Genomic DNA, 16,808 nt, shown 5'->3' with positions numbered 1-16,808 from the left:
AGAGGCTTAGGCAGATGGGGGGGCAGCGGGGGCCGCTGAGCGTGACAGTTTCAAGATATTTATGTCCATTATATGTGTATCAGACTGTATAAAACACATCACATAGAAAATAAAAGTATTGACCATTTAACTGCTTGACCTGAGAATTGATCACAATCTCTGGATATCTAAAAACCATCATAAATAAAGAAAGAAAGCAGTTAAATCTGAGATGTCTTCAAACATCTTTGAACAAACTGTTTTGACCTTAAAAACTACCGTAGACATTTAGAATGTCATTTAGGAGAAAATACATTTTGCACATTGATCTGTTCTGATCAGTCGTATTTAATATTGTTTATAATTTTTTGTCTTTGAAATCTAAAACTGACGGACATTTATTTTGACACACAGGAAATAAAACAACTGTTTTGAGTTAGCCACATACACCGACTGTTCCCAGCTTCTCTTGTTTGGAACTGAATCTAGCAGGGCCAGAACTGGAGCTGCCGTGTTGTATTTTTGGAACCAGAGTCTATGCAATAAGGCTGTGGGTTCTAAGTCCCGCCCACTCCCACACCCCAGAACCATTGTGTTACAGAACATTTCTATTAAGCATGAAATAAATAATTACAGCTAAACAAAAGTATTAGGACAAAATTATTATTTTATCCAGCAGCAACCGAACGATGCAAATCAAGTGTGAACACCTAAAAAAAATGATCTGGTGTACTTTTTGATTTTAATACAGGACATTGTTCAGTTTGTTTAGGTGGAGAGTCGAGCCTTAAAATGTGTACCTGCCTGATCTCATTTGACTTGAACTTCTGGGTTTTAGTCAAATTTCCATAGAATCAGTATATACAGTTGCCCAAAGGAGTGCCTCTGTTCTCATGTTCTCTCAATAGTTGATTTTGCATCTGTGTTCACACAAAAACAGTACCTAAATAATATTCAACCCCTTAGGTGTTTTATGCTTTTGTTTCTGTCATAAATCAATCATGATCAACATAAATTGCTCTTCTTTACAAATTAGTTGCCCTTTGTCACAGATTCTGTTCATAACTTTTAAGGACAGAATTTCTAGGCGCAGCCAATGTGTTGAGGTGATCTGTTTTGGTGGCCTTAGGATCACTTCTCTGCTTTTTGCAGATGATGTGGTCCTATTGGCTTCATCAGGTCATGACCTACAGCTTTCGCTGGAGCGATTCGCAGCCAAGTGTGACGCAGCCGGGATGAAGATCAGTTCCTCCAAATCCGAGGCCATGGTCTTGGGCCGGAAAAGGGTAGAGTGCCCTCTCTGGGTCGGGGAGGAGTTCCTGCCCCAAGTGGAGGAATTTAAGTATCTTGGGTTCTTGTTCACGAATTAGGGAAAAATGGAGCGTGAGATCGATAGGCAGATAGGTGCGGCGTTGGAAGTGAAGCGGGTGCTGTATCGGTCTGTCGTGGTGAAGAGAGAGCTGAGTCAAAAGGCGAAGCTCTCAATTTACCGGTCGATTTACGTTCCTACCCTCATCTATGGTCATGACCTTTGGGTTGTGACCGAAAGAACGAGATCTCGGATACAAGCGGCCGAAATTAGTGTTCTCCGCAGGGTGTCTGGGCTCTCCCTTAGAGAAAGGGTGAGAAGCTCAGTCATCCGGGAGGAACTCAGAGTAGAGCCGCTGCTTCTCTACATCGAGATGAGCCAGTTGAGGTGGCTCGGGCATCTGGTTAGGATGCCTCCTGGACACCTTCCTGGTGAGGTGTTCCGGATACATCCCACCGGGAGGAGACCCGGAGGAAAGCCCAGGACACGCTGGAGGGACTATGTTTCTCGGCTGGCCTGGGAACGCCTTGGGATTCCGCCGGAGGAGCTGGCTCAAGTGGCTGGGGAGAGGGAAGTCTGGGCCTCCCTACTTAGACTGCTACCCCTGCAACTCGACCCTAGATAAGTGGAAGAGAATGGATGGATGGATACAAATTAGTTGTAAAATAAAAATCTTGAGGACGGCAAGGTGGTGCAATTGGTAGAGCTGCTGCCTCTCAACAAAAAGGTTGCTGGATTGAATCCCAGCCGGGGACCTTTCTGGGTGGAGTTTGCATGTTCTCTCCGTGCTGCGTGGGTTTTCTTCGAGTACTCTGGTTTCTTCCCACAGACCAAAAACATGCATGTTAGACCGATTGGTAATAACAATAATACTTTCTTTATAAAGTCTTTCAAAACCACCACAGCTGCAACAAAATGCTGTACACATAAAATCAAGAGTGCTTAAACACATAAAAAAATACAGCAGCTGTTAAAACATTGAGACCAATAAAAACAATAAAAACAGTGCAGAGCAAATTTCAGGCTGTACTAAAAGCCAGGCAGTACCAATGTGTTTTTAAAAGATTTAAAAATTAACATTGAAAGAGCATTACAGTAATCCAGATGAGAAGAGATGAAGGCATGGATTACTGTTTCCAGCTGCTGTCGTGTAACTAACTCTAAATTGTCCCTAGGTGTGAGTGAGAAAGTGAATGATTGTTTGTCTTTATGTGTCCCTGTGATGGACTGGAGACCTGTCCAGGGTGTCCTCCACCTCTCAGTGACTGCTGGATATGGGCACCTGTGACCCCCATGACCCAAAAAGGAAGAAACAAGTAAAAGATGATGGATGGATGGATGGATGGATGGATAAAAAACATCAATGTCAAAGGAATTTTTTTTTTTAATAAAGTAATTGAAATGATGTAATGTAAAATATGTGATTGCATACATATTCACTCCCATAACATTCCCCAAGAGTTTAATAAATTTCATCATCAAAAAAATGAACAAATACAGGACATGTGTAAATCTACTAAGAGCAGATTGTCCTCACAAAGAGAGCAGGACACCTGTGAGCACTCTGAAAGACCTAAAAGCTTCAGCAGGCGAGATGGAAGAGACCCAGCATACAACTGTTGCCCATGTTCTTCACCAATCTAAGCTTTATGGAGGAGAAAGCTACTGAAGAATACTCATTAAATCTTCACTACAGTTTACTGAGTGAGTAAAATATTTTCATTTAACACATTTAATATGGATTTATTTAATATTGGTTTTCTCTTTTCTCTTTCATTCATACCCACCTGCTCACCAAAGACTCATGTTCGGGCTGCTGTTGTTACGCCATGTTGTTTTACATTATTAGTGTTTAGTGTATATTTTAGATCTTTTAGCATACCGGTTGGTGTTTATTTAGTGTAAATCTTAGTGTATATCTTATTGTATGTCTTAGTGTAAATCTTAGTGTATATCTTAGATCTTTTAGTGTACCGTTTTGTGTTTGTTTAGTGTATATCTTAGTGTACATCTTAGATCCTTATCTATTGTTTCTCCTCATACTTTATATCTTGCTATGTTTGGGTGTAACTAATGCATAATTAACTATAATGTAACTAGTACATAACTGAGTGAGTTCCACCTCATGTACCACATGTGGTGGAAATGACAACAAAGTTGACTTGAACTTGAACTCTTTACCAAAAGCAATACTTATTACTGCCTGTTACATGTACCCCAGAATGTACCATGAACCCATCCTGTAAATACAGCTTAACATGTTCAAGTCACTTCGTTATACAGCCTGGTCTCTGTAGTTACCTGGAACTTACCATGTAACTAACATGTACACAGTAGATACATAAATGGTAACTAATTATTAGATAAGTACTATTACACATCAGGTAAATACCAGTAGGTACCAAGTATGTATCACGTTGATAACAAGTAGTACCTGGTACATACCAGAAATATACCCAGTATAATCTACATGGAACAAACCTGGTACTTACTGTGTATCTATGTACAAAAATAAGTTTTTCATTCATTCATTCAACTTTTATTCATACAGATAAATCTCATTGAGCCTCCAAGACTCATTTACAAGTGAGACCTGTTTGATCAGATAAAAAAGTAATGAAAATGACAACGTGTATAGGATTTGGAGGCAAAAGAATTTCCCAACAGATTTTCACTCTTTGACCGAGGAGAGATAGCCTGAAATAAATTTTAAAAAACACCCCGCACATAGCCACATAGTGACACAGACATTACGCAGGGGAGGGGAGATGACAAGGGCAGTGAGTGTGTCCAAGGACACTCCAAAGGCACTCTGAAGGCACTGTAGGAGTTCTGATAACAATGGTATAATCAGTCAATTCTCTCTGGTGAAATCCGTAAACACTCTCATGCTGAGGTCGACCTATGACAGTGCCAGTGAGAATCCAAGAGTCCTGAAAGGATGACACAATGTTTATTCAGCTTGGTCCCTCAGATAGGTCCGCAGACTTCCTCGGTGTGAGAGGGGAGGGTACCAGAGAGTCCAAGTATCAAACGTATACCATGTACATACCTCCCACATACCTGGCATTACCAAGTAATTGTCCATATTTGTACTAGTCAAGTACCAGTTATGTACCTAGTACCTACCAGGTAAGAACTAGATAGATACCTGGTGTATACCATGTAAGTACTCAGTATGCACCTGATAAATGCCTGGTACATACCAGGCAAGGACGAAGTGCAAACTGGTATGTACCAGGTAATTACCAAGTAAGTACCTGGGACATATGTAACTCATGTAACTGATTCATAAATTGGTACCTTTGTTTTAGTGTCATAGATTCAGTCTGCGTTGAAACTATTAAATACAGAAGAAGGAAAGAAAAGCAGAGTTGAAACAATAATTTGAACTTTTGTAACATGTAGATCTAACACGTTTTCCTCTGTATACACAAACGTCTGTTTTTACTTTTATTTTCTGACATTAATGAGCACAATGAATGAATCTATAAACCAGAAATAATATTGACAAACTTATCCAGACTGAACATAGCCTGCAGTGTAATGTGAAAATGAACAAGACGGCTCTCAGCTCCATCTTTATCTTCTCTCCCCCACCCTCACGGTGTTGTGTCTTATATTCCCGTGTGTCCCCCATGGACTCTGCCTCCCTGGTGATACTGTGGTGTCTGCACTTCTGCCCCATCCACAGATTAGCCACACTTTTGTCAAGGGGGAGAGACAAAGCAAGCGCCTCCCTACTGCTGACACTGGGCTTTCAGCATGGCCCCTTGCCAGGGGAGGCTTTAAAAGGGTGGGGGCGCGTGGCTCTTCTCACTCTCGTGGCAGGACGATCCAAGAGCACCGAAGCAAGGTGAGTCCCCTGTCCCCCAACTCTCAGCCAGAGCAGCAAAGCCAGGGTACGGCAGAGCTACAACATTGACACATTTAATATTTGCGCCCCTCAAAATGTCCCTAAAACGAAGGAGCCACATCTCTGGGCCCAAAGGCCATCATCGCACCCACTGGATGAGATAAAGAGATAGAACAAGTTTGATAGAAAGATTAAAAAATAGTTGTAAATCTTTTCATTTTAGTGGACAAACTATGAATAAAGTCCAGCATCCTGACAATAACATTGATCAAGTCTCTGAGTCTACAGTTATATTGTTTTAACGTGAATATCTTAGTTACTCAAGTCTCCCATCTTTATCTGGTCATCCTCTTGTCTAATGATGTACTGACTGTAGCTCTCATCTTTTAATTTCTTCTTTCAGACAAGATGACTCACCATTGCACCAAGTTCTCCGGCCACTGGAAGGTGAGTCCCCAAACGGCAGGCCGCTGTCCCGATCCATACCCAAATACAGTTCTAACAGGACTCCAATCAGTTACTTGGGCACATTTTCTGGCATTTACAGTAATTACTTTTTGTTAAGGTACACCAGTTTGGCACTGGCTTGAACTTCTAGGAACCTGTACTGGGTCCAGTATTCTAATATACAGTTGTAAAAATAACACCTGCACGACCTGTCCTGGACAGGTTAGTCCATTAGAGGGACACATGGAGACAAACAAGACAAAGATGCTCAACACGTCTTTGGGAGGAAACAGGAGTACCCAGAGAATACTGCAGAGAGAGGATATATGGAAACTCCACACAGGGGTGTTACAGAGTTCATAACTGCAAATATTTTATGGTTATTGCTGTTTTGATTGATAGTTTACAGTTCAGCGTTATATTTTCAGTGGAAATATGATAAAAGGAAAGACAAAAGAGTTATTTGTTTTTCTAAATGCAAGCACTGTTTAATATTGATTTCAAAAGCTCCTCGTGTTTAACCACAATTTTATTGTACTAAAGGCTGGAAAATGGGGCTGTTGTTTCCTTGGACTTGTCCTAGTAAAAATTGCATTAGGTAAAGTAAATTAATTACAATTTTAATTGCTGTCCACTGACCTATAGGCCCTTCAAGCCTTCATGTTGTCTCTTAGCGAAGACCTGCAGCCTCTGTTAAAATAGAAACACGGTTTGAAAACGTAAGTAGGTGTGTGTGAGGTCATGAGGTCTAAAACAACTGTCCGCAGAATATTTAGCTTTGAGTAGTTATGGAAGAAAAAAGTAAAACAGCTGAAACTCTTCTGGAAGAAGTTTTTGTAAACTTCAACCAGCAATAGTTAGGGTCATGAGTCTCTGCCACTTAAAGTTTGTGGGTTGAAAGCTAAAAAGTTTAGTAACCATTGCCCTACAACGTGTTTAAATATTATGAGGTAGAAAAATAATTTACCTTCACGTTATTTCACCTTGTTGAATCTATAAAAACTGGTTAATGTTAGTAACAATTCTCCCTGAAAACATTCATACTGATCTGAAGTGATCATTTATTGTGCTTTAATGCATCCTCATTTCATCAACAGATCATCATCTACGATGAGGAGTGCTTCCAGGGCCGCCGCCATGAGTTCACCTCCGAGTGCAGCAATGTGATGGAGTTCGGATTTGAGACCGTGCGCTCCCTCAGGGTGGAGAGTGGCGCGTGAGTAAAGGCTAACAGTAATGGCAAAGTGTTTAAATTGATAGAGATGTATGTGTGTGAAACTTTAGTTTAGTTTATTATTTTTTGCATATGTAAAAAAATAAATAATAAAACACAGCATGAAGCATAATGTCAAAACTTTTTGTTTTACATATTCAAGAGAGTGTGTAGAAGTATAAACTTATCAAAATTCCACTTAACCACTTCCATACATATAACAACTAAACACATATTTAACCCATCAATATAATATCTATTTAAGTTAACTACAGTAGATAAACAACTATTATTTCTTTAATTTTACACAAAAAACTAGCATCAATAACAAAAACATCAGCAATAATCGAATACTATATATTATATCCAGCAATAATCATTTGTTTATATGATAATTTGAACAGTTTAGATGCACTCTAAAAATAAAATCTAGGTCTTGTTCAAATTACTTACTTACTTTTATTTTAATCATAATTTACAGTCAAATGAAGCAGGTTTGTTATATTAAATCAATAATAGATGATACTAAAGCAACTAAATACTGCCAGTTAAAACTAATGTAAGCAAAAAGAATACAAAATATACTTATAATTTTACTTAATTAGAGAAATGAAGTGAGAACGCGGACATTACCTAAAAGATAAAGCAGCAAAATACTAGCTAAACAAAGCAAAACACTAGGTAAAAGGTAACAGTGGCAAAAGGCTAGCTAGACATTAAAAACACCAAAGGGCTAGCTAAAAATGAAACGTATCATAAGGAAATAAAAATCCACAATGTATTTATTTGGGGGAAATATCTGTAAAAAATGTTTTGAAAAGGGTGCACAATGCAAAAACCAAATATCAGTGCATCCATCTCCTGAATAAGCTGAATGCTTTGATATTTAAACAGATTAAATAGCACAAAGTGTGCAGCGAACACACAAAAATATAAGAACCAGGATATCAATAATCAGCATTCACACAGTAAACTGCATTCTGTACGCATCACTCACAATGATAGGGGCTCTGCTTTCACAAACTGAGTTTCCTGAACTTCTTGTACATCTTTTGAACGCATCGCCTCCATGAACTGAGGAAAAAAGTTAAAAATATTATTAATTTTAATGTTCAAACAACTGTACTGATGTAACTACACTGATTCAAGCTAACAGTTTGTTTCTTAACGTGTGGTCATTTATAACGTATTTTCTTGCTTCTTACCAGCTGGGTGGGTTATGAGCACGGCTCCTACCAGGGACAGCAGTTTGTCCTGGAGAGGGGAGAGTACCCCCAGTGTGACGCATTTGGAGGCAGCAATGCCTATCACATCGAGAGAATGACTTCGTTCAGACCTATCGCCTGTTCTGTGAGTCACCCTTGAGTCTATCTTCTTGTCTGACATCAACTTCCAAACACTGAGTAATTAAAAGCCTAGCATTAATTAAAGGAATGCATATCCCTTGTCACCCTCATGATGGAGTTTTAGTCTGAGGTCATCACAAACTGATAAGTGTTGGAGATCTTTTGGTCAACTCTTGAAAATGCTGCGATGTGCCATCTCAAGCGATGGTGCACTCAGAGAATTGTTGAGTTTCATATTTTACCAAACTAAATTTGAACACATCTGTAAAATTAACTGAAAATTTGCTGTTTGTGTGCATTAAGGTTGCTCAGCCAACTTGATTTGGACTGACGCCAAACATTGATCAGTTGTAGAGGTGCATAAAATGTTAAATTCCTGCAAGTTTCAGCAAAATGTGTTCATGAGAGACACTGACAAAAACACATCTCTGCCTTTGCCTTTCGATGGTGGGTGATAACTGACGTAAACCTGTCTGACTGGACTAACAGCTTCTTCTTTGTGTTGTATTCTTTACCCTCACGGCACCCAACCCCTGCAGAACCACAGAGAGTGTCGTATGACCATCTACGAACGTGAGAACTTCATGGGCCGCAAGGGTGAGCTTAGCGACGATTACCCCTCCCTCCAGGCCATGGGCTGGTGCAACAATGAAGTTGGATCTCTCAGGGTCCATTCTGGAGCGTGAGTGTCCCACAGCTACTTCCACGTTTCTCTCTTTTTTTTTTTTACTTCAAATCCCATTTAAAAACCATTGGTACATGTTGTGTACCGTGTAAACAAAAACAGAATGCAATGATTTTCTAACTTTATTCTTAAAGGAACATCGTAAACAAATCAAATATTTAAACCAAGAAATTGCACAATTTAGTTTTAGGGAGAAAAACGGTCAATTTGAATTTTCTGGCACCAACACGTCAAAAAGTCAAGCAGGGCCATGTTTAAAACAGTGAAGCAGTCTTCTTTTAATAAGAGCCGTCAACATCCAGGAACTGAAGAGACCGGACCTGCATCTGCTGAAGGTTTTAGAGGGAATGTCGTCCCATTCTTGTCTGATGCTGTAGCTGTTCAACTGTCCTGGGACTTAACGCCTGGATTTTTTGTTGTATGATGTTCCAGATGTTTTCAACGGGTGAGAGCTCTGGACTGCAGGAAAACCAGTTCAGCATCAGGACTCTATTGTCTTTCTGAAACATACAGGGCTTCCCTGAAAAATGTGTTGCCTCAACAGGAGTATATGCTGGTCTAATACCTGTATATACTCTTCTCCTCTAATGGTGCCTTTCCAGATGTGTAAGCTGCCCATACCCTAGGCACTAATGCACACCCATACCAACAGAGAGGCAGGCTTTTGGACTGTGTGCTGAAAACAGGCTGAATGGTTCCACTCCTTAGTAAAGAGAGCACGGTGCTTCTAACATAATTTTCAATTTTTAATTTGTCTGACCACAAAACAAATTTAGATCATGCCTTAGTTTGTTTTGAATTAGTTTTGGATCAAAGAAGGCAAGAGTCTTTCTGAATGGTGTTGAAATGTGGATTGTTTGCATGATAGAGCTTGAACCAGCATTAATGGATGGTACATGAAGAACCTTTCCTAAGCCCATGCAGTGATGCCTAGAACAGAATCAGAACCTGTTTTTGGTGCAGTGGTCCCTGAGGGCCTGAAGATCACGGTCATACAATATTGACCTTTGCCCTTATCTTTTGAGCTCTGCAACTTCTCCAAGTTATTGAAAGTTTTGATTTATATTATGAAGTGCAGATGATGGGATACTCACAGTCTTCCCAGTTTTTCATTGAAAAGATGATTCTGAATTTGTTCTTGTATTTTAGACACATTTTTGCAACTACTGAACCTCTGCCATTCTTTACCTCTAAGTGATTTAACCTCCTTTAAATGCTCTTTAAATAGTCAGTCCTCTGACGGACATGTTGCTTGTCCAGTTAGTTGCGCATTGCCACACTAGTTGCTTCTTCTTCATGTCTCTTGCTGTTACAACCTTCTGTTGCATCTATCCTGACTTTTTTGAGACAATGCTGCCAACAAATTCAAAATGTACTCTCTTTCCCAAGTAATGATACATAGAAATAATAATAAAAAAACACCAATGGTCCTAGAAAGTGGATAAGTTTACTTTGCATCATTGTAAATAAAATATATGTTTACAAGTTTTGCATAATATTACAATCTGTGTTAATTGACATTTTCCATAACATTCAAACTTTTTCAGAATTGGGGTTGTATGTTTTTTTTTTCTTGCTCAAGCTTTTCACAGCAGTCATGAAATATTTTATCTGCACTTTTTCCTCCCCCCTTCCCTCAACAGATTTGTGTGCTACCAGTATCCTGGTTATCGTGGCTACCAGTATATCATGGAGTGTGACCGTCACTGCGGGGAGTACAAACACTTCAGGGAGTTTGGCTCCCACTGCCAGACTCCCCAGATCCAGTCCATCCGTCGTATTCAGCAGTAACAGCTCACATCAAACCTGTGACCCTCCACCCTTTACTCCCCCTCACCCCTCCTCACTGCCTCCTGGTGCTGAATAAACAGTTTTTCTTAAACATTACTGACTTCCACCGATGTATCTTCTTCTGCGAGGCACGGTTCTCCCACTTGGGCTCATGCTGTTGTGAACGGTGACCCCTTCTCTTCACCAGTCACATCTCAGTGTTCAGAGCAAACCTGACAATAAAGACTGAAGCTGAAAATGGAAATGTGTGATTCAAATATCCTGATGCATGCTCAATAATCCAGGTAGAAAAATCTAAAAAAGTTAAGTCTGGTCCTCTGGACATTCAAAAAACAAAACAAAACAAAAAAATTGTAGAAACGTTTCGTCTTTCATCCGAAAGACTTCCTCAGTCTGAGGTGCTGTGTTCAACTCAGTCTTATAAATAGCACCTTCTCAGAGTGGATCAATAGTTCAAATAGTTTCGAAAATAGTTCATCTGACATTCACAAAATTTGTTGTGAACTTTTGCTGTTGATTAATTCCATTTATTTTTCTTAGATCTTTTCATTTTCATGATTTGAACATGATTAAATCAAAGACCAGATCTCCTTGGAAGTGTACATCATTTGCCGTGTTCATGCCACAGTTTTAAACTAATATCTTATAATGAGAAAAGATGGAGATGGAGCAGATTTGGTCAAACTTTGGAAATAAAAGTGATGCCCCATCTGTAATTTTGTGAGATGTCATGTTCAGAGTGTGTGCTGGGGATGACTCTCAGCTACTACCACAGCTAATATCTGAAAAACTGACAGTTATACACACTTTTGTGTTTTTTAGGTCTTGCTCTGTGGATCATCTTATTTGTGTTGACTTGTGTATAATATAGCTGTAGTATTTAAAAATCCTGTACAACAAATATTCTGAGTCTGAGCTTGACATATCATGGTACTGCATGGGACTGTGCATAGGAGGTTTTTTTTTTGTTAAAGATTTGACCAAAATCCTTACAACTCTGTCATTTCTCAATCTAAGATGGTTTCATTTTAAATCTGGCATGAAAGACAGTAGCTGATATGCATTCCTTCTAGGAACTGCAGATCGAGCCTATAACTTAAAACAGGAATGCTAATATCTGAAACACACTCTAAAGCCTGCAGGAAAAAGTTCATCTTTTGGACACAGTGGTTTGTTTCTATGTGGAAAAGAACCACACATCTGTGAGATCTCAAAAGAAGCTCGTCGAAACAATATAAGATCGTTATGAGATCACATGAAATATCAGGTCTGAACATGCTGCTAGAGTCCAAACAGCTCCAGTTTGTCTGGTGGTTTGCATGCATTTGCAACCATTTGGTTACAAAAACACAGTTACCTCATCCAGTTCCACAGAAACGCTTTAGCTCTGTTCTGTGAAGCTGCAAGAAAAGATACAAACATCTTTGATTGAAAGGACACATATTGCCTTCTGCTTTGACGCCAAAGTTTTGAAGAACAACTTCTGTTAGCACAGAATATGTGCTGGTGACACTCAGCTCTTACCAAATCCTTAGTTCAGCATCAGTAACACTTAAGGGCTTAGCATGAATTAATGTCATTGGAAACTTTTCATGCCAGAGTTTTAAATGGAAATCATCTCAAAATCATCCTAGTTTTCAACATTTTGATCAAACTCAAATGACGTCATGCAACTGTGAACTCTCGGGGAAAGAGTCACTGTTCAGTTTTTACATCAGCTGCTGCCACACATAACTTAGCTCAGAAGCTGTTAAATTAACTGTGTTATAGTCATGTTTTGTTGACTGTTGATTAGCTGTAACAACTTTCTTTAATTGGATTGACTCCAAAAGTGAATCAGTTTCAAATGTGCATCAGATAATTACTTCTGGAGAACAAAAACTGTTAAATTGTGTCATCTGGATCAGTCACTTAAAGAAACTGGTACAGATGACACGATTGAACCTTTTTTGTTGTTATCTACCTGGATGATTGAGCTTACAACTCTTTTTATGAACCACTTTGGCCTTGGGTGTCCTCAGGCTGTTTCTGCGAGTAGCAAGTTGGTTATATGGCCTAAAACCTTTGATTGTTGTTGACGATGACTGATTGTTTTGGGTGTATGTGTTTTACACGTGTTAATTTTGAGATTCCAACAGGAGGTTGGCTTGAAACACAGCAGTGAAGGCCACCTATGGGACAGATCTGGTTGGCAGGCTGTAGACTGATGAAGTCCTCTGGATGGGGGACAAAACGTCTCTCATTTAAAGAAACTGGTCCAGATAACACGATTTAACCTTTTTTGTTGTTATCTATCTGGATGACTGAGCATACAAACCTTTTACTTTTTGAGAGTTTAATTAAAATTGATCCAGTAAAGACAAACAAGATTGATTCAACAGTTAATGACAATGCTTTAAATAAAGTATTGCACATGCAGTGATGGATTAATGTTTTGTGGATGACTCTAAGCTGTGGTCACACCAAAGTTTAGTCCATCGTTTTTATGAATGAACTACAGCCATTTTTGTGTTTCATAAGATCAGTTGGCTTCAGTGTGAATCCTGGACTGAGTTTAGCCCAACATTTGCTCACTTGTAGATCTGCAACTGTTAGTGACGTAGGATAAAAACACTCAATACTACCAACAGATAAAGATGAAAGTTTTGTATTATTTTGGAGGGGAATGTAGAATCGTCTGCTTGAATATTGATTGAACGTTGTAACAAGTAGTGTAAAGAGGAAACAGAAACTAGTTTTCAGCTTTATGGACACGGCTTCAAACTGCAGCTTAAAACACCTGAAAGTTTTGAACTTGAACAATAAAGAGCAACACTGACTGTCATGGACATTCTCCAGTTATCTGGAGCTCAACCCAACTGCAACTGATGAAAGAAGTCTAACAAACAAACTTGACAAGCTCTTTGGAACATCATGGTGCGACATGCTGTCAGGTCTCAAAACATAAAGTGCTGAGTTAAAGTCTAGGACTCAAAGAAGCAGAAGGAAGACAGGAAAATTAAACATTTTGTATTTCTTGAAGGAATGCCTATCACCTGATAACTTTCATGTAAAGTTTTAGTCTAAGAAAATCTTATTTAAAAGGACAGAACTGTAGTCATTGAGGTCAAACCTTATGAATAACTATGCATGATGTCATGTGATGTTAAGAGATGTTACGCTCAGAGTATGTGCTGTGAATGACTCGCAGCTGTTAGTTGTCCTGAGTCCTGAGTTGGACTGGCTTTAAATGGTAATCAGTTAGATTCAATTCCATTCAGTTTATTTATATAGCACCAAGTCATAACAGAAGTCATCTCAGGGCACTGAAAACAAACATTCATATATAAAATAATAATTTAACCTTATTTATCTGAGGAGCAGACTGCTTTGAGTTAAACTCCATCACAGAACTCTCATCTTGAACAAGCATGAAGGCGACAGTGGAAAGGAAAAACTCCCTCATGAGGAAGAAACCTTTAGCAGAACCAGGCTCAGGACAAGTGGCCATATGCTTTGACTGACTGCGTTTGGTAGGAACAGATACACAATGGCAGGTCAAGAATCACATGTTAAGATTGAAATAGTATCAAATAAAAACTATTCAATTTTAACAATTCATTTAAGGAAATGAAGTCAATTTGTCCTCTAGTAGTCTAAGCTTAAGATAGCATAACACACCAACCCTAACTAAAGGATTTATCAAAAAGGAGAGTCTTAAGCCCAGTCTTAAAACTGGATAATGTGTCAGCCTCACAGACAGAAACTGGAAGTTGTTCCACAAGAGAGGAGCCTGAAAACTGAAAGATCTTCCTCCCATTCTGCTTTTGGAAACTCTTGGGCCCAGGAGTAAACCTGCAGTCTGAGAGCGAAGTGCTCTGTTAGGAAAATATGGAACAATAAGATCTGTAATATAAGATGGAGTTAGGTTGTTGAGAGCTTTGAAGGTTAGAAGTAGGATTTTGAATTCTATTCTGGATTGGACTGGGAGCCAATGGCGAGAAGCTAAAACTGGAGAGATATGATCTCACCTACTAACTCCAGTTAAGACTCTGGCAGCAGCATTTTGGATCAACTGAAGACGTTTTTGTAGAGGTTGGCTCCCTACCCCTCCCTTCTCTGTTGTTTGCTCTTCCTAATTACCTTTCCACAGCTGTTGCCCATTACCTGGACCAAGTGGAGGAGCTATTTAAGTTGGAGCTTCACTTCAGACCAGTGCCAGAACAAAGAACTACCAAGCTTCATGTTCCTGTGACCTACTGGCTGGCTGAATCCAAGCTCTCCATTGGCTCCCTGCATGACAGCAGTGTTTTCCTACACCACCATTACTCCTGTGTGCCTCACCTGGTTCCTGGATCTTCTATCCCCGAGTCCTCCTCTCCACCACCTCTCCTGGTTCTCCACACCTACGCCCCGGCTCCCTTGGTGGCTCGGTAAATATACTCGTTAAAATACTCACCTGGTCGCACCGTGGATTATTGGATTCCGGTCCTGTCTCCTGTTTCTCACGCTCCTGGAACGACAACGACACGTAAGCCAATTTTGGATTACTAAGTCTATATCTCCAAAATCTCCTCTCAAGACGAATTGTCGTTCACCACCAATCTCCCCTCTGTTCTCACAGTGGATCCTTCCTGATTTGAGTCTTACCAGCTACACCAGTACCAGTAAATATAATTGTCTTTTATACCTCAGGTTGTTTTGTCATTGCTTCAAACCGTTCGCTTTTGACAACACCCACAGACCCTAACAGTTTGTTCTGGCCAAAAATATGTCAAAGAACGGTTCGAATGCTGACCAGGTCACCCTTGAGGAGAGGGTAAGGAGAAATGAAGTTCTCTTACAGGAACTAATCGCTCAACACAAGACTACACAGTCAAATCTGGAAACGGTGGGTGGAATGATTCAGTCCATCGGCAATAGAATGGGAACACTAACTCCACCCACGCCGGCCGTCTCACCACCATTAGCGCCACCAGCGCAAAGCACCGCCCGCTCGGAACAACCCCGTGAGCCGGAGATTCGGCCGGCCGCAGTTTTGAAGGTAACCCGGAATAGTTCAATGGTTTCCTCCTCCAATGTGAACTAGCATTTGCCCATTCTCCTTCTCTGTTTCCAAACTCTGAATCCATGATCACTTATATCATTACTTCATTGAGAGGTGTACCTCTTGATTGGGCTCATGCCTACCTCCAGTCTCACACTGTGGTCTCACTATCATTTAGCGACTTTATTAAGGATTTCAAGTGTGTGTTTCATGTCCCTGTCCACCAGGAGGAGACGTCCCGCCATCTGTTGGCTATGAGGCAGGGTCAAGCTACCGTGGCTGAATACGCCATCCTCTTCCGGGTTGCGGCGGAGAAAACCAGGTGGGATGAGGTGGCACTAAAGGGAGCATTCTCTAATTCACTTTCTGATCAAATAAAGGATCAACTGGCGCTTAGAGATGAGCCGGAGACGTTGGATGATCTCATCAGCTTGGCGATCAAGATCGATAATCGCCTTCGGGAGAGGCGGGGCCAAGCGGAACCGATGGCTTCCGGGTCAATTTTTCCTCTAGCGTCTTCCGCTACTATCAAAGAACCCACGTCACAACCAGGTACCACTCACTATGACGCCGAGCCTGAACCAATGCAGATCGGACAAACCCGACTCACGTTGCAGGAGAGGCAACGACGATTGGCAGCACGTGAATGCTTCTACTGTGGGAAGAGAGGACATTTTGTGCGATCTTGCCCAAACAAGTTAAACTCCAGCACTCACCAGCCATTCAGGGGATCCTGGTGAGTGAGGCTCGTTGTGCCCCTGATTCACGTTTTTGTCTTCCTGACAGAAATATTCTTCAGCAAAGACACTATTCCATTGAGGCCCTCATTGACTCTCGAGCAGAGAAAAACCTTATTTCTCAGGATTTGGTAGAAGAGCTTCAAATTCCTACCAGAAGTCTTCCTTACCCCATTCCGGTGGCTGGAGTCACCGGAAAGAACATCACCAGTATCACCCAGGAAGTAACTGAATTACCATTCATCATCTCCGGGAATCACAGAGAACTGGGTGAGTTCATGGTTTTTCATTCTCCCTCACCGCAGTTTATTTTAGGCTACCCATGGTTGGTAAAACACAACCCCATCATTGATTGGCAGAAGAAAAGAATTGGTGTTTGGAGCGAATATTGTTTAAGGAACTGTTTAAGGTCTGCTGGT

At 40.4% G+C, this 16,808-nt stretch overlaps 1 protein-coding gene across 1 annotated transcript; it reads left to right on the top strand.

The window, feature by feature from the left end:
- Positions 1-5,052: 5,052 nt before the first annotated feature.
- Positions 5,053-10,864, top strand: cryba4 (crystallin, beta A4). Its single transcript, XM_037692278.1, has 6 exons — positions 5,053-5,144; positions 5,548-5,591; positions 6,689-6,807; positions 8,013-8,154; positions 8,690-8,832; positions 10,479-10,864. The coding sequence occupies exons 2-6, from the start codon at positions 5,553-5,555 to the stop codon at positions 10,624-10,626; spliced, it is 591 nt and encodes a 196-aa protein (XP_037548206.1). The 5' UTR covers positions 5,053-5,144; positions 5,548-5,552; the 3' UTR covers positions 10,627-10,864.
- Positions 10,865-16,808: the final 5,944 nt, after the last annotated feature.

The sequence above is a fragment of the Nematolebias whitei genome, chromosome 18, assembly GCF_014905685.2.
Source record: "Nematolebias whitei isolate Nwh7 chromosome 18, NemWhi1, whole genome shotgun sequence".
In the NCBI taxonomy this organism is placed as follows: domain Eukaryota; kingdom Metazoa; phylum Chordata; class Actinopteri; order Cyprinodontiformes; family Rivulidae; genus Nematolebias; species Nematolebias whitei.
This window is presented reverse-complemented; position numbering and strand designations above follow the sequence as displayed.